The 24,698-nt window shown below is 39.9% G+C and overlaps 2 protein-coding genes across 16 annotated transcripts in view; one reads left to right on the top strand and one right to left on the bottom strand.

Annotated features, from left to right (window-relative positions):
- Positions 1 to 12,505, bottom strand: part of TRMT1L (tRNA methyltransferase 1 like) — a 34,600-nt gene extending 22,095 nt beyond the window's left edge. The window contains exons 1-6 of one of the 3 annotated variants that reach the window (XM_070384802.1): positions 12,039 to 12,504; positions 10,517 to 10,657; positions 7,671 to 7,781; positions 5,914 to 6,027; positions 2,482 to 2,546; positions 480 to 609 (exon numbers count right to left, since the gene is read on the bottom strand). In XM_070384802.1, coding sequence (XP_070240903.1) covers positions 480 to 609; positions 2,482 to 2,546; positions 5,914 to 6,027; positions 7,671 to 7,781; positions 10,517 to 10,657; positions 12,039 to 12,291 — 814 coding nt within the window. In that variant the 5' untranslated portion in view covers positions 12,292 to 12,504. Of the gene's footprint in view, positions 1 to 479; positions 610 to 2,481; positions 2,547 to 5,913; positions 6,028 to 7,670; positions 7,782 to 10,516; positions 10,658 to 12,038 lie in introns of all 3 variants that reach the window. The other 2 variants (XM_070384803.1, XM_005893102.2) reach the window with 2 other exon arrangements.
- A 171-nt stretch (positions 12,506 to 12,676) lies between these two features.
- Positions 12,677 to 24,698, top strand: part of SWT1 (SWT1 RNA endoribonuclease homolog) — a 107,635-nt gene continuing 95,613 nt past the window's right edge. For 10 of the 13 annotated variants that reach the window (XR_011467219.1, XR_011467218.1, XR_011467216.1 and 7 more), the window contains exons 1-3: positions 12,677 to 12,968; positions 20,078 to 20,161; positions 22,186 to 22,269. Coding sequence is in view for 9 of the 13 variants with exons in the window: in XM_005893107.3 (XP_005893169.1) it covers positions 20,087 to 20,161; positions 22,186 to 22,269 (159 nt within the window). In the remaining 4 variants the exon portion in view is untranslated. Of the gene's footprint in view, positions 12,969 to 12,997; positions 13,699 to 20,077; positions 20,162 to 22,185; positions 22,270 to 24,698 lie in introns of those variants that run through there. The other 3 variants (XM_070384793.1, XM_070384795.1, XM_070384796.1) reach the window with 3 other exon arrangements.

Here is a 24,698-nt window from a genome sequence, read left to right as displayed (position 1 = left end):
CATTCTAGATGTATTCATTACATATAATGGATGCCTTAGGGCAGAAGGGCTTAATTCTTGAGAAGGAACAACCTCACTATTAATAAGCTACTAATAACTTGATCTCACTCAGGACTATAAATAATCTTTATATATCACTCTGCCTCCTTTTTCCAGTGTTTTTCAACAACAAGTCTAAGATAGTTACTGGTACAGGAGCCATCAGTAATAAAATCCTATTATCTTTCATTAGGATATCTACATTTACTGGGCATCAGCTGCTTTTTTCTACTCATGTATTAAATACATCTGTTAAATTGAGACCAGTTTATACTGTTGGGAGTCTCACAGAAAAAAAAAAAAAACACTGGATGGATTAGCAGTTAACTAAATGATTTGGTTAAGTCACAGTATTCTATCTGTCTGATGTCTAAAAATAATAATTAGACCACTGTTTAAGGATCTACTTATTAACATGTTAATGAGATTGCTCAACTCACCAGCAATATACCTGGATTTAGTCTCTCCTTTGTTCACATGGCGCCTGACATGTCCTAGCATATCTGTCCTTCTGGTGATTGTTGCTGAACAAATGATACAATGATAATGGGCGCCCATTTTACTGGATATCTATCAAACAGAGTATTTAATTTAAATACATAAAAAACTTACTAAGACAATGAAATAAAAGTTTATTTAAGGTTGTGAATTTAAGTATGTTAGAAGATAGTATTCATTTTGCCATGTGACTCTGAAAGGATCTTTATTTCCTTACCTATATTTACATCTGCTTTTTAATGTTACAATAGGTCACAAGTTTGTTAGTTTTTTCCCATTCATTCTAATCAACAAATAACTACTCTTATCTTCTATAAGCAACACTTATAAATGGTACGATATAGCAGCAGTGTGTTGGCAGACATATAACTGGCTCTCCGGGAAAATACGGCCCTCATTTGTAGTGTCTGCAGGTCTGTGATCTAAACACTCTACCATAGCCAATGTCAAGCTCCACATGTGACATTTCAAGCTACCCATGTGACATCACTGAATGTGAATTAGGGAAGAGATGTGCAGTATCACAGCAGAGAACACTGCCACCATGCAGACACAGTACATACATATAAATGACACACGAGCACAGATATAAAATAACTGGGAAGTAGTGAGTTGTTGAGTATTCATTACTTTTGTTTTTAATATAATTTATTTACTTTTAAGTTCACATTTTTAAATTTTTGATGATGGCCACATTTAACAACCGGCTCTCCAGATTTCTGGAAATCTGAGCTAGTGCTGCTGCTGCTGTTGCTGCTGCTGCTAAGTCGCTTCAGTCGTGTCCGACTCTGTGGGACCCCATAGGCTCCTCCGTCCCTGGGATTCTCCAGGCAAGAACACTGGAGTGGGTTGCCATTTCCTTCTCCAATGCATGAAAGTGAAAAGTGAAAGTGAAGTCGCTCAGTCGTGTCCGACTCTTAGCGACCCCATGGACTGCAGCCTACCAGGCTCCTCCGTCCATGGGATTCTCCAGGCAAGAGTACTGGAGTGGGGTGCCATTGCCTTCTCTGGAGCTAGTGCTAGCACACTCCTAAGTGTTAAAGACATAATAAAAAGTCTATTTTTTCAAGCAAAAAGTTCTCACTTTTTAGTTTCTTATTTAGTTAAGAACAAGAAGACTTCCAATAGCTCTTCCCTGCTTATGATGCCTTCTTACTCTTTACTCGCGATCACAGGGCAAGGACAGAACAGTCAAGAACATTCCACAATTTATGGCATTGTGATTATCATACTCAAAATATCTTAGATAGGGTTAATGGGCCAAGCATTATCCTGACAAAGTATACTTAAGAATGTTTTTCTCCCCCAATACTTTACTTTTTTTGTGTGGCCTAAAAGGAAAATTTACTAATAATGATTTATTAAGCTAATATGCATTCAGGATAGTGTCACTATAAAATATTTTATAATTTGTATTCCCCAAAGGTTAAATGTATCCTAATACAAACACATGTAATTTTTAAAGTTACTGAGGTTTCAGTAGTGTCTTCATTCTGTCCTTTGACAAATTAAGAGGAAGAGCATAGGGAGGATGAGTATGAATCAACACGTATTAAGACCCTTGCTAAACCACAGAAATTAAAAGTTATTATTCTATGACCAAAATTTATTTGGAAAGAAAAGTGCTTTCTACTTAAATTCTCCATTTCAAAATTAGTATGTGGGTTAATTTTCCTTTCGAACATATGATAGCAGGTGATCTGACTGAAATTAAAAACTATAAAATGAAAAGTTCAATACAGCAACAATTTTCATACATTTCTTATTTTTCCTACTATGGTAATCTGAAAGCCCTTGAAAACAAAATCTTAAAGTAAATCTCATTGCTGAATATACACATTTTAGTCTTAAAACAAGTAAAAGTCTAAAAGCAAGTAGTCTAAAAGCAAGTACTTCCTTTAGAGATAGCTAAATCTAAAAACAACAAATCTAACATGTGATTACCTGTTCTCCAATAATGTTTGGTTTCACCGGTCGACAAGGTAAGTGACAGATGCACATCCGGTAACCTAGAAGGAAGAACTGCTGCTTGTCTTATCACTGCTCGTCAAAAGTTCAATTATTATTAAAATTACTACCAAATTTATAAGAATAATGGGGATTATTCTTATATCTGTAATGTCATAATTTATCTGAATGAGACTAACTTAGTTTTATGCATTTGTTATATATGACACGGTATAAAAACATACACAAGAGATCTAGGTTCAGAATCTGGTTGTTCCAAAAACATCTGTTATTTTGCATTAGTCATGTAGCTTCTTTGGGACTCAGTTTTCTCATCTACTTTTTGCCATCTTGACTTTTTCTCAACTTCATCTTCTTGCCTTATGCTGCATTTACTATTACACAGCCTCTTCTTCATCAATGATATGGCACTTAGTTCTCTTTGCGTACTTCCTACTTAATCTTTACAGATCCTCTTCCCTCTCTTATACTCTAAAATGTAGATTTTCTGTATGATGGATCTGCTACATAAATTTTTTCTCACTTCCTGACTAACTTGAATGCCTTTCATGATTGCGACTATCTCCCCTATGAGAAGGAATTCCAAATTATAGCTCTATTATCAATTCATTCCTGAGGGCCAGATCTCTACTTCCAATCGCCTACTCAAGACATGTGAGTGATTATTTCAAAACCTATTGTCAAGGACTTCCCTGCTGATGCAAAGGATAAGAATCTGCCTGCGAAGGCAAGGGAAACGGGTTCAATCCCTGGCCCAGTAAGATTTCACATGCTGCGGAGCAACTAAGTCTGTGCACTACAATTCTTAGCCTGAGCTCTAGAGCCCAGGTGCCGCAACTCCTGAAGCCCATGCTTCTAGACCCTGGGCTCCACAACGAGAGAAGGCACGGAACGGCACCAAGAAGCCCACACGTTGCAAAAAAGAGTGGCCCTGAGCACAGCAATGAAGACCCAGTGTAACCAAAAAACATTAAAAAACAAAACAAAACCTACTGTCAAGGACTAAACTTTTCACTTGACTCTTGAACCAGGTTTCTTTTTTTACTTTTTTAATGAATAATAAAGCCTTCCAGTTACTCCTAACTCAAAAACTGTAAACTTATCTCTAACTTCCTTCTTCTCATACTTCTAGTTCAGTTCACTTTACATCCAATCATTTTTCTTAGCTGTGTATCCTGAAGTGTCTTAGGACCCAGACCTTGGACCATTTCCTTTGTACCTATATGTACTCTTAAGGTCGTTTCATCCAGACTTTCAGCTTTAAATACCATCTGTATTCTGACAACTCCCAAATATGTATCTCTAGCCCAAACCTTTGCAGATTTATGTGCCCTCCAGGCTCCCTCCACTAGATGAATCTCAACATCCGTATGGCTAAATCTGAAGACATGTTCTTCTTTCTCACGTCTAATGCAGTCTTCTCCAGTTAGGTAAGGCATTCTTATTTTGTCCTTCATCTCATTTCTATTCCTTCAGCAGATCTTATTCAACATATTTGCCAACTACTTTGAAGCCTGTTCACAAAGACAAAAGCTATCATATTCCCCATCTACCAGATCACCATCATGTGAAAGAACGCAACAGCCTAAAGAACATGACAGTAAAGAATACCATGAACCATCAAACAGAAGGGAATAACCTGGAGGCGAGAGACCAGAGATTAAACAATGGCTTATATAAAGCAATTACTTCATTACCTTTGTAATTAAAATGAGATCGTTTTTGTTAAGAAGTCAATATGGTTTACTACACATTCTCATAAATAATTAAACATAAGATACTATGGCTTCTGAATTAGTCTCTAATTCACTTTTTCTCTAAGTAACTAGTGACAACCTTTTACCAATACTATAAGAAAATAGTTCTGCCTTCTTTTTGGAGTGTCTTATAATGACTGTTTCATTTAGTCTGGTTGAAACTCCAGATAACCACATTTCACAGTCAGTGTACTTGCATAATCATATACAAATTTAAGTATGTACATGTTTAGGGTTTTTTGGGGGGAGGGGAGTATTTTTGTTTTTATCATATATATTGCTATTTTCGGGCTTCCCTAGTGGCTCAGACGGTAAAGCATCTGTCTGCAATGCAGGAGACCCGGGTTCGAGCCCTAGGTTGGGAAGATCCCCTGGAGAAGGAAGTGGCAGCCCACTCCAGTATTCTTGCCTGGAGAATCCCATGGACCGTGGAGCCTGGTAGGCTACCATCCATGGGGTCATAAACAGTCGGACACGACTGAGCGGCTTCACTTTCACTACTATTTTCATAGTTTACCATGAAAATCCTTCCAAGCAAGCTAATATAGATCTAATACACTCTTCTCAATGGCTGCATAATATTTCATGGTCCGTATGTACCATAATTTATTCAATCATCTTTGATTTTTAGTTCCAAGTTTTTGTTTCTAAGCACATGATGCAATGAACATTCTTGTACATCTTTGTCTATTGCTTCCTTTACTCTTAGCAGAGGGAGTGCCTGGAGGAAAAATATTTTAAATTTTTTAAATGTTGCCAAATTTCTTTCTAAAAAAAGGCTGTAATATATCATCCGTTGGAGAAGGAAATGGCAACCCACTCCAGTATTCTTGCCTGGGAAATCCCATGGACTGAGGAGCCTGGCGGGCTACAGTCCATGGGGTCACAAAGAGTCGGACATGCCTGAGTAACTAAACACATATAATCCATAATTCACTACCTCAGAATCTAACAATAACTCTCCCTAGGAAGTCTTTTAACTTGGTAAAATCGTGCTTTTTGTCCTTCAACTTCATTCTTCATTTGAATCCTCTTGTTAAACTTACTCCCTCAAATTGTGCCGTTTTTGTCACTGTTGTAACTTTTTTTTCCCCTCATTTCCATTTATCAAGAGTAGAGAAAGGCTCTGAGTTTGAATATTTATCTTATATCTCACGACTGTTCCAAAAACTCTCATTAACTCTGTTCATTTTTAAGTCAGCAGCAGGGAAAAAAAGAGATGTTATCTTCTCTTTTCCAATATTCATACCAATTATTTTCTTGTTTTATTTTTATTATACCTTCAAAACTATTACTGGAGTTAATATTAATCGTAGTTAATTAAAAACTGTAGTTGTTCTAATAAAAAAAGGAAAAGTAAAACTTATGAAAACATGGTTCATTAAGTAATGTGGGCCTTCAGAGCCAAGCCAAGTACCCAACACAGAACAGATACTTAATAGTTTGTCAAACTAAACTACTGGTGTCATAAATATCTACTGCCTAGAGAACTATGTGGTCCTTTATTAATAAATACATTAAAAGAGGAGCATTATATCCTTCATAATTTTAAACTGAAGATACTTGATTATGTTGTCAGTAAAATTCCAAAACTAGTACAAAATCGTGAATTTCATTTACATCACTTTTTAGTAAGTACAAAAATACAAACCTTCAAATTCGACGGAGACTTTCCAGTGTAAATTCTGAAGGTGACGATGAAGCTTGTGACTATTACAAGCTCTGAATTTCTCCTTGGGGCACAATGGACAAGCCTGTTTGTTTCCTGTTAATGAAAAAAGAACCAATAAAGCAGAGAATATACCAGCTCTTCATGCTTAAATTTGCCTACAAAAGAAGTTAACAGGGGACCCTTTCTCATCCTTGCCTCTCAAAACACACACACACACACACATTCCTCAGATAACATCTTTCTTAATATTTATTAAGGTGAAGTCATTCTTGCCTCAGCAGGTACTTAACAATAATTGTTTTAGGACACTGTCAGTGACTGATTTTCATCCTAAAACTCTCCTCTCTGTGGCGAGCTGATATCCCTGTTACCACTGGGTATGGAGAAGATGAGGAAATGATAAACTACATGATATCCCCCCAGGCAAAATGCCTTCCAGAAAGAATGTCGTTCTGCACTTTGGGCAGGGGAAAAGGCAGGAGTTGTCACACTTACAGAGGGATAGGAGCTAGACAGACAAAAGTATCAGCTCTGGTATTCTACTCTAGCAGCAACAAAAACAGTTAACATGTGGAATTAAAAAAATGAAAGAAGGAAGGGGCAGATTGGATGCAATACTCTGTATCCTATTACAGTGGCTTTGGGCTTCCCTGGTGGCTTAGATGGTGAAGAATCCACCTGCAATGTGGGAGTTGTGGGTTTGATCCCTGGGTCGGGAAGATTCCCTGGAGGAGGGCCTGGCAACCCATTTCAATATTCTTGCCTGAAGAATCCCCTGGACAGAGGAGCCTGGCAGGCTCCAGTCCATGGGGTCACAAAAGGTCAGACATGACTGACTAAGCACACGGCACACATCCTACTACTGAATTTGTTAAATTCTTCCTTCTTCATTAACATATTATTAAAAAGATTATGGATCATCAAAACAGAAGTTTGATTTAATTAGAAATGTAATGTATCTTAATAATAACTTTAATAGTACTAAAAATAAATCTCAAATCCAGGTTTAAATCAATAAAATATACAGAAACAGTAACTCAATTTTTAAAAAATTTATTTGACTATACCAGGGTGTTTTTGTTTTGATCATCCTGTGTGGCATGTGGGATCTTAGTTCCCTGACCAGGAATCCAACCCATGCCTCCCTGCATTAGAAACACAAAGTCTTAGCCACTGGACCACCAGGTAAGTCCCAATAACTCAATTTTTAATCCAGCAAATATCTTTCACATATAGCACATAGCAAGTATAAGCACAATTTTTAAAATATACTCTCTACTTCAAAAAACCATGAGGAGATCTTGAGGATGGAATCCAAGCACTAAGGATGATAAAGTAGAACGACAGGAGCTCAGGGCACTAACAACACTGTGAAACTCTGTACCAGCTCTACTTTGCCAGTCTTGAGATTTCTTTCTTGTGACAGAATAAAAGCCTCCATACGATTTTTTGGATTTCTGTTACTCATAGTAAAACGTTCATTCCTAACAAAGCCCTTATATATCCATGACACTGTAATTTCCTTGAGGGGTTGTGAAATAACTTACCTCACAGTGCCCTTACATATAGAAGGGTACCATTTCCTAAGTTAAAAAACATTATCTTACTTCTGCCCTAGCTTGGAGGAAATAAACAAGTTCATGCTTACCAAAATTTTCATGAGTAGAAAGATGACAAATCATTAGAAACTGACCAAAAAAAAAAAAAAACCAGAAACCCTCCAAAGATGGAAATACCTGCATCAAGATTATCTGAGTTCAGTGAATTGGCAGAGTCACAATCCCCTTCAGTTACGAAAGCTAACTTCTCTAAATCAGCAAGCTGCCTTTGAATTGAGATGTGTCTCTCTGAAAGGAAAGTTTAAGAGTTAGGAAATTATGCTTTAACAATATGTATTCCATCTTCAATTTCATTTTATCACGTCACACAGAATTTTACACTTTCATTTCCTATAGCACAGTGCCTTAGTACCTAGGCAGAAAACTCAGTTTGTAAATGACAAGTGTGTCTCAGAAGTCAAAGAGTTGCCACTGCATAACCTCACAGCTTTCAAATTTTATCTTATTATTCAATATAGTTTTACAGAAAATGTTTCTAGTCTGTATAAAACACTGAAGCCAGGTTTCCTGTTTTCAAAGAACTTTCAATCGGGTGAGAGATAAACATGTTAATTACTAACTGTAACACCAGGCAAGATGAATGAAGACTTAAGGGTAAAGGTAATATGATGTGGGTTTACAGAGGAATAACTCATTCCAACAACTGCCTCTAAGAAGCCTTCACTGAAGTGGTGTTTGACCAAGACTTAAGGTATAAACAGGTTTTCAGTAAGTAGAGATTTGGTGTCTGGCCTTATAAACTGAAATAACCTTGTAACTGAAATAAACAAAGGCATGTGGTGTAAAAATATATAGCCACTTCCCCACCACTCCTGGCTGGAAAGTAGTACGTTTGGGGGATAGAGCTGGTAGAAAGATAATGCAGCCAAAAATGTAGTACAGATCATGGGAGGCATAAATTTTATATAAGTTAGTTTGAACTATACTCTTTAGGTAATGTTAAATCTTTTAAATGATATGATTTGAATGCATTTCAGAATCTGTAGTTGTAGTACCAAAGATCAATAATTGAGGTGAGAAATTAGTAATGGAAAGGTACTAGAAAACAGAAGGTAAAGAAAAGCAGCAGAGGACTTGGGATGTGAAAGGGTGAAGATTAAAGAACAATTGAGATTTTGATACAAGTACTATTAACCAATAAAAAGGAAGAGGAAAACAGTTTTGGCAGAAAGGAAGAGGAAGGAGAATGGGAATTCAGTTTTTACACAGTGTGTTTGATTACTGCTGGAATTAGGTACGCAAGTCCAGTAGGCAGTTGAATTGTAGTGGAAGGTCAGGAGGGATGCTGAATAGATACAACTCATAAATACGCATGTTAGGTGAAACTAAGAGCATCAGTAAGAAAGCCTAGGGGGAAATGTTTTGAAACTGAGGATAAAAAAGCCAAAACTCAGTCCCAATAACACATTTTCAGGTTATTCAAATATTACACATTCTTCAAATTACATATTTGTAAATTTTGGAATAAATGAATAAATCATTCCAAAATATATTTAACATATTCTTGATTAGTAGCATGTGGAATGCATTCCCCAATGCCGCTTAATCCACCACTGATTAACAAAAATGGATACAATTTTGAAGTGAGGTGTGGAGGGATAGGAGACGTTGAGGAAAAGGAATCAAGAGGGTAGCTTCAAAAAGAAAAAATGGTATAGAGAATCAAGATAATGCAGAAGCCAGGAAAGAAGGGACTGTAAAAGAGTAGTGCTTAACAGTAAATATCACAAATAGTTGTAGAGATCAAGAAAAGACTACTGGATTTAGTATTTAGTAAGTTTCTGGAGACCTTTAAGAAGGTTCAGTGAGGCGTTTTTAGAGTACAAATAGAACTGGAAAGAGAAATGAAGTACAGAAAATCAGCATAGATTACTTTTTTCAAGAAATCTGCTAGTATTTAAAAAAAAAAAAAGAGATGGGATTTTAACTTGCTTCTTTAAGGATGGAGAGACCTGAATATTGTAGCCCTATGGAAAGAAATGTTAACAAAGTAGAATTCTAAAAAAAACAAAAAAAAAAAACAAAGTAGAATTCTGAATATATGACTCAGAGATGGTAACTGATAGGAAAAGATTTCCAATGAGTTAGGAGTCAATGGGATAAACCACAAGGCTTAATATTACATAATTAGATTATATAATTTCTCCACACTGCTGTCTTCCTGCCTATTCTCTCCAAGCTTCACTCCCAGTTGCTTTGTTTCTCTTCTATATAATCTACATTCTTGTTTGTCTCATCTACAAATAAGCAGTAAGAAGCCAAGGGCTATGTTAAATGCCTAGTGCAGTAACCTGCACACAGCAGGCACTGGTTTAAAAAAAAAAAAAAATCATTAGTCTTTTTGGGTGCAGTAGCACACTGAGTCAAAATTTTGGAATTCAATTCAGCCCTATCAGACATTCCTGTTAAAATTTATTAAAATATATTTTACCTAATTCCAAAATGAGAAACACAAACAGCAACAAATGCTATTGGTTAATTTCTTATATCAGGTATTGTTCAAATGACTTACAATGAGGCACTTTCTATAAACAGATAAACTGTTTTCCCATTTGATGAAAACTTTTAATTACTGGCCCAGACAGTAAGATTCAGGCAATGAATCTGTACATTCATTACATATGTACAAACCAACCTATTTAATTTGAAATCACTGGCTTCCATACTTCAAAGATCTGTGTGTGTCAAACCAGATACATAGTACTACTAACGACGTGTTTATTGCAATCATTCTAACTACTAAGTAGTACAGAGTAAGTGAAAGGGGCCCAGTAAGTTAGAAAACTGAAAATCCTGTAGTCCACTACTGAAGAAAACTCTAAAGATCTGTCTAAAGATTCATGAAAACGCCTAAGCACATCTCTAAAGTCACTTTCTGGTTCAAGACAGTAGATATCAATCTGTACTTAAAATCACTCGATCTTTTTGTAACTCGCTAATAATCTAGAAGTCAATAGGCAAACCTCTTATTAAATCAGATGATTCCAAGATGCTAGGCGGTTCTTTTAAAACTTCTTTTTCTTCCTCAATTTTCAATTCTACTTCAGATATGCCATCTTCATCTTGCCTATATGAGACTGATTTCAAAGGGCTAACTAGACCATCTAAAAATAATTTTTAAAATGTGATTAATATGTTTCTAATGCATTTCCAATTTCTTAATCACTATTTGTTCCAGAAATGCATTTTCAGGTTTTTCAAACATCACACATTCTTTAAATACTCATAAATTCTGGAATATCTGAATAAATCTTCCCAAACTATGTTTAACATATTCATGATGGTAGGGAGATGGAGAAAGCATACATCCCCTAAAGCTGCTCAAGCACATAAAAAGACCATATCTAGAGGTGAGTTTTAGGAGGATATCTTACTCTGGAGTTTATCTGCTCTTCCCCCATTGCAGTTTCGGAAGAAACAATTGGCCTTATTTAGCACTTAACTAGCTTTGATCTTCCGGGATGAGGAGAGGCCCACCTGAGGCATTCTGACCTTGGTCTTTTCTGTGATCCACCCTACTCCTTAGCAATCTGTATGTTGTTTAAAAATTGCAGAAATAATTCTATTAGATTATAACTACTGAAATGTGTTTTTTTTTTACACATTAACCTCAAAACTGGCTTAGAAGTAGGAAAGACAACAAATTAAGATTTTTGTTGTTGTTATGATTCAGAAAAAGCATAAAGGTCAATCTGGGGACAAAATTTTTAAAGAAAAGTTTCTCAGAGCTTACGTTTAAAAATGTTCAGACGATTCTTGATAAAGTGTTACTTATCAATCTTTTAAATTCTTTTATGGCCTAATAAACCATCACTTATAAAACATGCAAGCACAATTAATACAGGCTATTAATTTTCGACAGCCGACTTGGAGAAACGTACAAAACTCAATGCGTATTTACGTCTGAGGGAAAACATCTATAATTTAGTCACTCTATCTTAAACTACTCGTCAGCCCCAAATTCTTTTTGGAGGCAAGCTGCTAAAGAAAAAATGAGAAAAACCCCATCTCGTGTCTATTTCTAGACATAAAACCTAATTGACAGCAACGGTTTCTAAATCTTGGCAGTTAGCACCTACTACAGTAAACTCGGTTACTCTATCATATTTTAAAGGACACAGGGAAATATGGCAGACAGGGCTGAGAGGGAAACTACCAAATGAGGTGTAACTTCTAATTTCTGTACCAGAAAAAGACCTCCTTTAAAGAAGACGTCCACGATCCCATTATTTCCTTCCACCTGCAGCACCACTGGCCTCCACAGATCCTTCCCTGTGAGATCCCCGAGGTTTGTGGAGATGCCGTCCCCCACCCTGTACCCGTTTTTACCGCTATACGGGTCCCTCGTTCCTCCCCCCATTTCGCTAAAACTGCCTTTTCCCCCGTAAAAACCATTCCAGTGAAGAAGGGCCTCCCCTACTCCCCAGCAAGGCGCACTTTCTTGCTTCTCCTGCGGCAGAAAGATCTGGGCCTCCCTGCACTTACTGCTTTCAGCCTCATCAGGGGCAGAGGCTAGGGACGGGGACAGGGCCGAAGCCTGGGCCAGGGCAGGGGCTGGGACTGGAGCCGAGGCCGGAGTCGGAGCCGAGGCCGGGGCCGGGGTCGAGGCCGAGACCGGAGCCGAATCCGGGGCCGGCGCTGGGACCCGAGCCGAGTCCGGGGTCGGGGTCGGGACCGGGACCTGGACCACCTCCTCCTTCTCCTGGGGCAGCAGCTCCTCCTCCGCCATATTCTCCATAGTTACCGCCTCCTTGCCAGGCCCGCCCGGGGACCAGCAGGGGCTCACTGCGGAGTGAGAGAAATGGCGTGAAAGCCCAGAGGGCCGGATCCGAGAAGTGGGGAAGCAAATGGGGAGGGCGAGATGCGTGCAACAGACAAAAGATGAAGAATCAGTGACCAAATCCAGTCAGCAGAAAAATTAAAAGCCACAGGCAGCAATTCGCGGTCCCGTCCGCTTCCTTTTCCCCGAGGCGTTACGACGACAGCCCCGCCTGCGCAGGAGCATGCTGGGGGATGGCGTCCAATGAGGTCAGAGAGTTCCGTTTCCACCGTGCGTCTCCGTTCTAGCCGTCAACCACCGAACGCAATCAAAACTACAATACCCAGAGTGCACCGCGCCGCTCGGGGCGGAGCGGGGCGGGGGGGTGGTGCCAAGGGCTTGGAGGAAGTAAATGCAAAGCTAAACAAACGTTCCTGGAACATCCCATGGACAGAGGAGCCTGGTAGGCTACAGTCCATGGGGTCGCAAAGAGTCGGACACGACTGAGCGCCTTCACTTCACTTCAAACAAATGCTCCGGAGCGTTCGAGCGCCAGCTACCTTCCGAGCGCAGAACTACATTTCCCAGCGGGCGTCGCGCTCGGGGTCCCTTTCTCAGGGTTTGGGCGTCCCAAATCGCAACCGGCGCGGCCTCTGGTAAGTAACGTAGGGAAGCCGAGGGGTTAGTTGACGTTTCGGTGGGTACTCTCCATGCCTCACTCCGGGACCGAAAGGGGGCAGCCGGCGGGACGGACGGAGGATTCGGGGGCCTCTCGAGCCTGGGCGGGGCGACTCTGTGGGCGGACCCGGGGTTGAGCCTGCTCTGTGAAGGGTGTGGTTCTGGCCCGGCTCTGCCTTCCGGGCAGCCTCTCGCCACGGGTTGGGTGCAGTGTGTTTCTAACCGAGTCCGCGGGATTAGGCGGTTTCTGGGCCGCTTGTCAGTTAGGTGGACTTCCAGATGGCGGTCTGCTCTTCAGATCACACCATGATCTGAACACTCTTTTCCTTTTAATTTTGTTTTAACCTACGTATTCCCAATAGCAGCGCCGCGCTGTGGCTGTAAGATTCCTGTGGATGGTGAATTGCTGGGGCCCAGGAGTGGGGAGAAGAGCCTATGCTTACATTTAGGCTTTTAATATCCAAGGCTCCTGAATGTGTGGAGCTTCAGGGCACTTGACTGATGCGATTCAGATTCCTCAAGGCGTCTGTTAAGTTTCCAGGCCTCCGTACTTCTCTTTACTCTCCGAGCCTGCTTGAGTTTAAGGCGCGCTCCTTCAAGGCCACTGCGGGAGTCAAGAGGAATGCCTTGTTTTCTGACTGCTCTGCCTACACTGGTCCGAATTTTACAGGAAGCAGGAAGGGAGAGGGAGTCTTCTTTTAGTCTCAGGTATTCGCACTTCCCGTTCGGTTTTCCTAGTTAATAAAAGTGATACTTAATAGTTTTCTTCTTGGTCTGTTTATTTTCTATTTGTTTTCAGTACCCAGGGGAGAGCGAGTGTGCTTTTTTTGGCATTTCGAAACTCAAAACAGGAATGTGGTCCTCCCTCCCAGAACTTAGAAAGTATATGTGGAGGGGTTTCCCCCTCCTCTCCTCCCCAGTTAAACAATTTATCCCATGGAAGTTTTTGTGAATTGTGATTCTAAAGCCCTCTTAGTGGCCCCATCCACAAGTTTTAACTAGTATTCCTGGATGTATATACTGCCTCACTGGTCTTAACAGTTAATTAAAAATGAGAAAATAACATTATAGTTTGCAGGCATGAGTAGTGGATATTTATGCATCATCTAGGAACCAGTGATGTTTTAATTTGTGAAAGAATGGATGGTTAATTGAAAGCTTGATTTAGGATGTCAATTTCATTAATACCAGTTGAAAACCAGAAGATGAAAAGGGCTAGATTTTTAGTCTGTGTATTCTGTGGAATTTTAATCAGAATTCCCAAGCATGGTCCCTGCTCTTGAGCCATCCTAAAGAAGGCATCTTCAAAGTTTGAAAAATTATATTGAGTATATTACTCATCTATTGCTGCGTAAGTTCTTCAAAACTTTATGGCTTAAGACAACCAAATACACTTCTTACCCCACAGTAGATATGAGTCAGGAATTCAGAAATGGCTTTCTGGGTGTATCTGCCTTAGGGTCTCTCATCACATTGCAGTGAGATACTTGCAAGGGATGCTGCCTAGTGGATGCTTGATTAAGGCTGCAGGATCAGCTTCAAGGGTGGCCAACTCACACGCCTATAAGTCCATTCATTTTTGGCAAAAGGTTTCAGCTCTTCCTTGGTGGGCTTTTCCTAGGGTTACTTGAATGTCTTCATGATATGGTGGCTGGCTTTTCCTAGGGTGAACAATTCAAGACAGAGAAAGGCAGAAGCCACAGTGTGTTATTTGACCTGGCCACATATTATATAAATATATCCTGTTGGTTGCACAGGTCATCTCTACTTATTGTGAGAGGAAACTTCATAAGAGACGGTGGCAGCAGAGATCAGGAGCCAATTGGGAAGCAGGCCAGCACAGGAAATCTCCACTCATTTAGTTTATATTTTGATTTCCATAAAATTGGTATGAATGGTACACTAATATAATTTGTCACAGTACATATGTAGGTGTTTTTCTTTTGATAGTCTACTCTCTGCAGTATTTTTTTTTTCTGATTTGTCTTATGGATAATAGATTCAAATTGGTTTTGTGTATATGTGTGTGTGTGTGTGTGTGTATTCAAAGCACAACATGAAAGGGTTTAAATTGTAAAAGGTAAAAAAACCAACCCATTGCCTTAAGCAATTTATTTCATGGAAGTTATTGTTTTTCCTTATACCTTTCTCCCCATGGAATGGGATCCTTGGAACAAGAAAGAAAAATGAAGATTATTCCTGTAATCTGGAAGCTCAACTGTGAATTTAATTATTGCCATGAATTATCTTAAAAGGCAAAATTTCTGGATAATTTAGAATCTGTCATTAGAAGTATATGTTGACTGTTTTATTAATTTTTATTATTATTAGATTTCTGGTTTCAGTATTTTCTTTGTTCCATATTCTTCAAAACATTCTACAAGTTTGATTTAGTGTAATTGATCATTCTTTTATAGAACTTCACTTACTGTGATCATGTTTGACCAGGAGTACTTGTAATTGCTTGGTTTCTAGTCTTTGTTATGTTCTTAGCATCAGTACTTATCACTCTGTCTGTGTGTGTGTTGTGTGTGTGTGTTAGTTGTTCAGTCATGTCTGACTCTTTGCGACCCCATGGACTGTAGCCTGCCAGACTCCTCTTTCCATGGGATTATCAGGCAAGAATACTAGAGTGAGTTGCCATTCCCTCTCCAGGGGATCCTCCTGACCTAGGGATCGAACTCTGGTCTCCTGCATCGCAGGCTCGTTCTTTACCGTCTCTGTGTCACATGGAAGTCCTATACATATCACTAGCAGCAATAAACTCTCCTTTGGACTTTGCTTGTGAACCCCTTTATATCTTCTTGCCCCAGCAAATCTGGTGATGTTCCCAATCTCTGGCCTCTGTGTTCCAGTACAGGATGATTATATATATTATCTTTAAAGTGTTTATGACCATTGGGGATGACTGTGTGCAGGTTTCTTTCTTTCTGTCAGTAACAGCAGTATAGACTTGATCCAGACCCAGGCTGGAAAAGGGAGACTGGGATAAGAAATGGACAGAGGGACTGCAATGAGCAAGAGTTGAAAGTGACTCAGAATGAACAATCACTATTCTGGGAAAGAAAAATTCACCTACTCATTTACTCAGAGGGCATTTATGAACACCTCCTAAATTTTCGATACAGTGTACTCTTCAAGAAGCTCAGGGTCTAGCAGAAAGACAATTGCTGAAGCCAGTATTTTTTTACACTCTACTATGTACTATCTGACAGAATGTGGTCCACTGGAGAAGGGAATGGCAAACCACTTCAGTATTCTTGCCTTGAGAACCCCATGAACAGTATGAAAAGGCAAAATGATAGGATACTGAAAGAGGAACTCCCCAGGTCAGCAGGTGCCCAATATGCTACTGGAGATCAGTGGAGAAATAACTCCAGAAAGAATGAAGAGATGGAGCCAAAACAAAAACAATACCCAGCTGTGGATGTGACTGGTGATGGAAGCAAGGTCCGATGCCGTAAAGAGCAATATTGATAGGAACCTGGAATGTTAGGTCCATGAATCAAAGCAAATTGGAAGTGGTCAAACAGGAGATGGCAAGAGTGAACATTGACGTTCTAGGAATCAGTGAACTAAAATGGACTGGAATGAGTGAATTTAACTCAGATGACCATTATATATACTACTGCAGGCAGGAATCCCTTAGAAGAAATGGAGTAGCCATCATGGTCAACAAAAGAGTCTGAAATGCAGTACTTGGATGCAATCTCAAAAACGACAGAATGATCTCTGTTTGTTTCCAAGGCAAACCATTCAATATCACAGTAATCCAAGTCTATGCCCCAACCAGTAATGCTGAAGAAGCTGAAGTTGAACGGTTCTATGAAGACCTACAAGACCTTTTAGAACTAACACCCAAAAAAGAAGTCCTTTTCATTATAGGGGACTAGAATACAAAAGCAGGAAGTCAAGAAACACCTGGAGTAACAGGCAAATTTGGCCTTGGAATATGGAATGAAGCAGGGCAAAGGCTAATAGAATTTTGCCAAGAGAACGCACTGGTCATAGCAAACACCCTCTTCCAACAACACAAGAGAAGACTCTGCACATGGACATCATCAGATGGTCAACACCGAAATTAGGTTGATTATATTCTTTGCAGTCAAAGATGGAGAAGCTCTATACAGTCAGCAAAAACAAGACCAGGAGCTGACTGTGGCTCAGATCATGAGCTCCTTATTGCGAAATTCAGACTTAAATTGAAGAAAGTAGGGAAAACCACTAGACCATTCAGGTATGACCTAAATCAAATCCCTTATGATTATACAGTGGAAGTGAGAAATAGATTTAAGGGACTAGATCTGATATAGTGCCTGATGAACTATGGATGGAGGTTCGTGACATTGTACAGGAGACAGGGATCAAGACCATCCCCATGGAAAAGAAATGGGAAAAAGCAAAATGGCTGTCTGGGGAGGCCTTACAAATAGCTGTGAAAAGAAGGAAAGCAAAAAGCAGAGGAGAAAAGGAAAGATATAAGCATCTGAATGCAGAGTTCCAAAGAATAGCAAGAAGAGATAAGAAAGCCTTCCTCAGTGATCAACGCAAAGAAATAGAGGAAAACAACAGAATGGGGAAGACTAGAGATCTCTTCAAGAAAATTAGAGATATCAAGGGAATATTTCATGCAAAGATGTGCTTGATAAAGGACAGAAATGGTATGGACCTAACAGAAGCAGAAGATATTAAGAAGAGGTGGCAGGAATACACAGAAGAACTGTACAAAAAAGATCTTTATGACCAAGATAATCATGATGGTGTGATCACTGACCTAGAACCAGACATCCTGGAATGCGAAGTCAAGTGGGCCTTAGAAAGCATCACTACGAACAAAGCTAGTGGAGGTAATGGAATTCCAGTTGAGCTATTTCAAATCCTGAAAGATGATACTGTGAAAGTTCTGCACTCAATATACCAGCAAATTTGGAAAACTCAGCAGTGGCCACAGGACTGGAAATGGTCAGTTTTCATTCCAATCCCAAAGAAAGGCACTGCCAAAGAATGCTCAAACTACCCCACAATTGCACTCATCTCACACGCTAGTAAAGTAATGCTCAAAATTCTCCAAGCCAGGCTTCAGCAATACATGAACCGTGAACTTCCAGATGTTCAAGCTGGTTTTAGAAAAGGCAGAGGAACCAGAGATCAAATTGCCAACATCCGCTGGATCATCGAAAGAGCAAGAGAGTTCCAGAAAAACATCTATTTCTGTTTTATTGACTATGCCAAAGAGAAGGCAATGGCACCCCACTCCAGTACTCTTGCCTGGAAAATCCCATGGATAGAGGAGCCTGGTAGGCTGTAGTCCATGGGGTCGCTAAGAGTCGGACACGACTGAGCGACTTCCTTTCACTTTTCACTTTCATGCATTGGAGAAGGAAATGGCAGCCCGCTCCAGTGTTCTTCCCTGGAGAATCCCAGGGACGGGGGAGCCTGGTGGGCTTCCGTCTATGGGGTCGCACAGAATCGGACATGACTGAAGTGACTTAGCAATAGCAGCAAAGCCTTTGACTGTGTGGGTCACAATAAACTGTGGAAAATTCTGAAAGAGATGGGAATACCAGACCCTGACCTGCCTCTTGAGAAACCTATATGCAGGTCAGGAAGCAACAGTTAGAACTGGACATGGAACAACAGACTGGTTCCAAATAGGAAAAGGAGTATGTCAAGGCTGTATATTGTCACCCTGCTTATTTAACTTCTATGCAGAGTACATCATGAGAAACGCTGGGCTGGAAGAATCACAAGCTGGAATCAAGATTGCCGGGAGAAATATCAATAACCTCAGCTATGCAGATGACACCACCCTTATGACAGAAAGTGAAGAGAAACTAAAGAGCCTCTTGATGAAAGTGAAAGAGGAGAGTGAAATAATTGGCTTAAAGCTCAACATTCAGAAAACGAAGATCATGGCATCTGGTCCCATCGCTTCATGGGGAATAGATGGGGAAACCATGTCAGACTTTATTTTTGGGGGGCTCCAAAATCACTGCAGATGGTGACTGAAGCCATGAAATTAAAAGACGCTTACTCCTTCGAAGAAAAGTTATGATCAACCTAGATCTAGCAGAGACATTACTTTGCCAACAAAGGTCCGTCTAGTCAAGCCTATGGTTTTTCCAGTAGTCATGTATGGATGTGAGAGTTGGACTGTGAAGAAAGCTGAGCGCCGAAGAATTGATGCTTTTGAACTGTGGTGTTGGAGAAGACTCTTGAGAGTCCCTTGGACTGCAAGGAGATCCAACCAGTCCATTCTAAAGGAGATGAGCCCTGGGTGTTCTTTGGAAGGACTGATGCTAAAGCTGAAACTCCAGTCCTTTGGCCACCTCATGCGCAGAGTTGACTCATTGGAAAAGACTCTGATGCTGGGAGGGATTGGGGGCAGGAGGAAAAGGGGACGACAGAGGATGAGTGGCTAGATGGCATCACCGACTCAATGGACATGAGTCTGAGTGAACTCCAGGAGTTGGTGACGGACTGGGAGGCCTGGCATCCTGTGATTCATGGGTTTGTGAAGAGTTGGACGTGACTGAACTGAACTGAACTGTGTACTATCTTGTACAAGGTGCTTTTACATCCGTAGTTTCATTTAAGTTTTTAAAAAACCCTCTTGGATGAGTTATCTCTATTTTACACATAGTGGAACTAGGACTCAAAAAATGTACGTGTTTTGCCCGACATCTCACTCAGTGAGAGATGGAGCGTATGTTGAGAAAATGAAGATTTAGTGACTAATTGGTTTTGAGGTGTGGTTGGGGCAAAATATAATAGTCCTGCAGGCAATTGAAAATGGGAATGTGACGCTAGAGAGAGAAGTTTGCCTTAAAGGCATACTTTTGAGAGTCTTTCTTAAAAGGTGACCATCCCCACACTGATGGAAGGAAACAGGTCATGAGGCAGAATATAAGTAAAGTGGAACAATGAGACAATCCTATCATGTTGAGAATGGGTAAAATACAAAAATTATTTTTATAAAGCTCCAATCTTTAAGAAACTGAAAAAAGTATGATTTCTAATGTTTTTGTTGTAGCAATGGTTAAAAAAAAAACCCACACACATAATGTGTTTTTGATGTTTCTTTTAGCTTTGCAAAATGTCCAACAAAGAATCTTGTGAAAAAAAGGAGACGTCTCGGAGAAAAGGCACCACCCCATCATCCAATATTGAAGTAAGAATTTTGACTTATTGACCTAAAGATACCCTGTTTTGCAGTTTTATTTTTGTGTGATGAAAAAAATATACCTCAGTGTTAAAACAAGTTATGTAAATATTTTGTTCTTCTGACCGAGAGTCATTTGTTTTTCTTTTCCTTCATTATTTTATTTATTCCTCTCAACTCTATGAGGTAGGTACTATTATTATCCCAATTATACAAATGAAGAAACTGAGGCTTGGCAGCATCCTTTTTGGCTCTTTCTCCTCTTAAACTGTACTCTCGCAAGTGCCCAGCCTCAGTGTTCTCAATGTGGTAAATTGCAGTTACATTCTTTAAGTTGCTTGGACCAAAACCCTGGGCATCATGCTCTGCCTGCATCCCATCTATCAGCAAATTCTGTCAGCTGAGTGTGACTCCCACTCCCACTGCTATCACCATGATCCAGGCAGACAGCTTGCTTTCTACCTTTGCCTTCTTGTGCTCTCACCATAACAGGCACAGTGATCCTATTAAAATGTTAAATCATGTCACTCTTCTGCTCAATATTTTCTAGTGATTTTCCACTTCAGAGAAAAAGTTAATGTCTTTGCTGGGACAGAAAACACATTACTGTCACTATCTCATCTCCATCTCATTCTCCCTTTGCTTTCTGCACTCCTTGGCTTCCTTATTGCTGCTCCAGTAAGCCAGGCACATTCCTGCTTTGTGCTTGCTGTTACTCCCTTTAACTTTCCCTAGCTACTCACAGGGTTTGTTCCTTCATTTCATTAGGTCTCCATTCAGGTGTCAAATTACCGGTGGGGACCCATTTTGACTACTTTGTTTAAAATTGCACCAGCCTCACCCTTGCCTCCCAGCCCTTCCTGACCCCTTTTTCTGCTTTATTATTATTATTTTTTTAATAGCATCATCTGATACACTAAATATATTACTTAACTTATTTGTAAGTTAAACCTGCAATAGGTGTAACCTGTATGACAGCAGGGACTTTTATTTTTTTTTCACTAATCTGTTCTCACTGTCTAGAAAAGTGTCTTTGATACACGGTAAGTACTTGAAATACGTTTCTCCTGGGTCTGTTGAATTCAGGAGCCACTGAAAAAATAACTGGGTATATGGTTTTGCTTTGTAGAAGACTAAGTATCACTATGGTAGTACCATTTCCCAATGTCCTTATGTGAGCTGTCTGCAACTTTCTGCTATATTACCTCTATCCCAAGTGAAAGTGAAAAAGTAAAAGTGTTAGTCACTCAGTCACGTCCAACTCTTACAACTCCATGGACTGTAGCCCACCAGCCTCCTCTGTCCGTGGAATTCTCCAGGCAAGAATACTGGAGTTGGTAGCCATTCCGTTCTTCAAGGGATCTTCCTGACTCAGGAATTGAACCCAGGTCTCCTGCATTGCAAGCAGATTCTTTAACATGTGAGCCACCAGAGAAGCCCACTTCTATCCCATCTCATTCCTAATTCAAGACCACTTAGATCTTCTGATTTCTAGTTAAGTCTCCTTTCCTCTTACCAATGTTTGTATGCCTTTAAACATTGTTCCCGGACTTCCCTGGTGGTATGGTGAATAAGAACCCAACTACCAATGGAGGGGACACGGTTCTGATCCCTGGTCTGGGAAGATTCCACATGCCAAAGAGCAACTAAGCCTGTAAGCCGCAGCTACTGAGCCCAACTTGCTCCAGAGCCTGAGAGCCATAACTGCTGCCTGTGCAGCACAACTGCTGAGCCTAGGTGTTGCAGCTACTGAAGCCCTCGCACCTAGAGCTTTTTCTCTGTAACAAGAGAAGCCACTGCAGTGAGAAGGCTCTCCTACCACAACTAGAGAATAGTCCCTGCTCTCTGCAACTAGAGAAAGCCTGTGCACAGCAACAAAGACCCAATACAGCTAAATAAATAAATATTGTTCTCTTCTGAAACTTATTATTAATGCAGAAGGAATCTTGATTTACAACGACATTGATAAAAGAATGCTGTCTTACACTGTGCTTTATTTTGTGCTTTTCTTTTTTTCCAAATGACATTCTTAGGATAAGAGAGAGAAAAAAGCATCAGTAAGTTCTCCTTGTTCAACTTGCTCTGTAAGATCAGTGTCATCAGAGAAGAGAAAACTAGTGAGTATTTAGATACTGTAACTAACTCTAAAAATTATGTTAAAGTTTTAATGTACAATTGAAAGCTTTATGATATAAACTCCCCTACTACTTTTCCATTAATTTTTTCTTGATATTATACGTGCTTTTTGATAGCCGATAGATGGAAAAGCAGCTTTTCCCTGCTGCTCACCGAAAAGCATTTATCAAATTCTTCCTTTGTGCTAATAGATCCTATCATGTGGGATTAGACAACGTAAATATAAATTTAGACAATTTTTAAGTCTTTTCCTGTATGTGGTTAAATTTGTCTTTACAATTTCATTTTGAAGTCACCAGGGCAGAGATAGTGTTTGCATTTTCAGATTCAGAAATTGAGATCCAGAAAGTTAAGTGACTTGTGAAAGGACACAAAATTGTTTGCAGCAACAAAGTGAAGTCCAGATTTTTTTCCACTGTCTGCCAAATAATATGGAACAGTGACAGCAGACTAAACACATCAACCTGGTACATGGATGGTTGCGAAGTGCTCACCACATTCAAGGGAAGAGTTAGGCGTATATGAAGATTGCTGCACAGTTGTTGTAGGTAATAAGAGAAAATAGTTGTGTGCCGGGAGCCACCCAGGAGATCCCACCCATGACAAGGTCATGTGGAAGAGCCATGACAAGCAAGGCAGATCATGGCTCGAGGGACCCCCTGAATCTGCTTCAGCATCTACCCCAAAACTAGAATCTGTCTACTGTTTATTATATTATGCCTTTCACCAACTCTTCTGACATTAACAGGGGGCTATCGCCGACCACCTTTCTCTGGAAAAAGTCAGCTTAGAGCTTTAGTTAATAAGTCTCCTGGGCATGAAAGGAATATTTCTATTTTAACCCCTCTGATGGCTTTCTAGCTTGCCTGACAGGTTTATCCATACTCTTGCAATTAACACACATGATTGTTCACAACTCCCCAACCTTGAAAGGCATGGGAAGCCAAAACATTCTAAAAGTCCTAATGAGCATAGAGTCCTTTAAGGGATGAAAAATTATTAGAATAGATAGTACTGGTAAAGGGCTTCATTATTGGGCCAATGCTTGCTGCCAAGTGCCCATATCCCTTATCCATTGTGCACCTGGGAGTGCGTTGGTTAACATAGTTGGAATATAAGGAAAACAAGTAACAGCCTTGGAATTAACCACATCAGACCTTTGAGCTAATTGGTTCTTTCTTTGTTGTAACTTACTGCACCTTTGCTCCCTGAGAATGTAACTCTGTTTAGCACTTTCTGAGGCTGACATAGATTAGAAATATAAAGAAAAAACACTTCAAGGGAAAATAAGTTTTTTGGTTGAGCAGGCTTTATCAAAAAAGAGTCATAAAATGTCCACAGGCCTCCAAGGCTAGAAGATAATGTACACAACATTGTTTATGGGAAAGGTATGCATAAAAAATCCTGGTTTTATGTAGTGTTTCGGCTGACTCTGTATGACTTCATCTTTCATTTCCCTCTGTGTACAAGTCAAGGTATAAAAGTTCCTTTTGAAAATAAAGTTATGGGCCTCGCTCACCGAAGCTTGGTCTCCCCATGTCGTTCTTTTCTCTCCTTTTCTCTCTCTGTTCTTCTTTCAGGATGACTCCTTGGGGCACGGGAGCTTTATTGGCTTTCTGTGTTAATCAAGGAAGATCAAGCCTCTGATCTCTCCGCTTTGCTATCCTTATTGCCTAAGCCATCATCCTGAGGGTACCCCTGGATCCTGCTGGGGCTGGACCCCGGCAGTTGTGAAAGTTCCATGAATGCAGATTTGGGTTTTTAAGAGTTTGTTTTCACATAATGGAACTGCTGTTGCAATTCTTGCTGTATTAACCTTCTTAAAACACTGATTTCATCATATTTCTCCTCTGTTGAAAAATCTTCACTTAGTTTTTTAGTTTACCATTTGGGCTTCCCTGGTGGCTCAGCTGGTAAGAATCCGCCTGCAATGCGGGAGACCTGAGTTCGATCCCTGGTTTGGGATGATCCCCTGGAGAAGGGAATACCTACCCACTCCAGTATTCTGGCTTGGAGAATTCCATGGACTGTATAGTCCATGGGGTCAGAAAGAGTCAGGACCCTTTTAAATTTGGTCATACCTTAAGTATCCAGTTTTCATTTTTCTTCTTTCTCAAAACAGCCCTTCTAGGTAGGCTAGTTTATTTTCTCTCTGCTGAATTTATACCAGTCGTCTCCAGCTTCTTAGAATGCCTAAGCATTTTTAATGGAGAATGCCTTTTTCTTTTATGCATTTATCTTTATTCAATATATGCTCAACCTTTAGCATATTTTTGGCCTACTTTTTTTCCTTGGAACATCCCAACTTTGGGGTTTCGATCTTTTAAACTCTTTTACAACTTAATGTTTATTGTTCTGCTTTATTTTATTGTTTATTGTATATATCCTTGTACTTCTTTCTACTTTTTCC

This window comes from Bos mutus, chromosome 16, assembly GCF_027580195.1.
Source record: "Bos mutus isolate GX-2022 chromosome 16, NWIPB_WYAK_1.1, whole genome shotgun sequence".
NCBI lineage: Eukaryota > Metazoa > Chordata > Mammalia > Artiodactyla > Bovidae > Bos > Bos mutus.
This window is presented reverse-complemented; position numbering and strand designations above follow the sequence as displayed.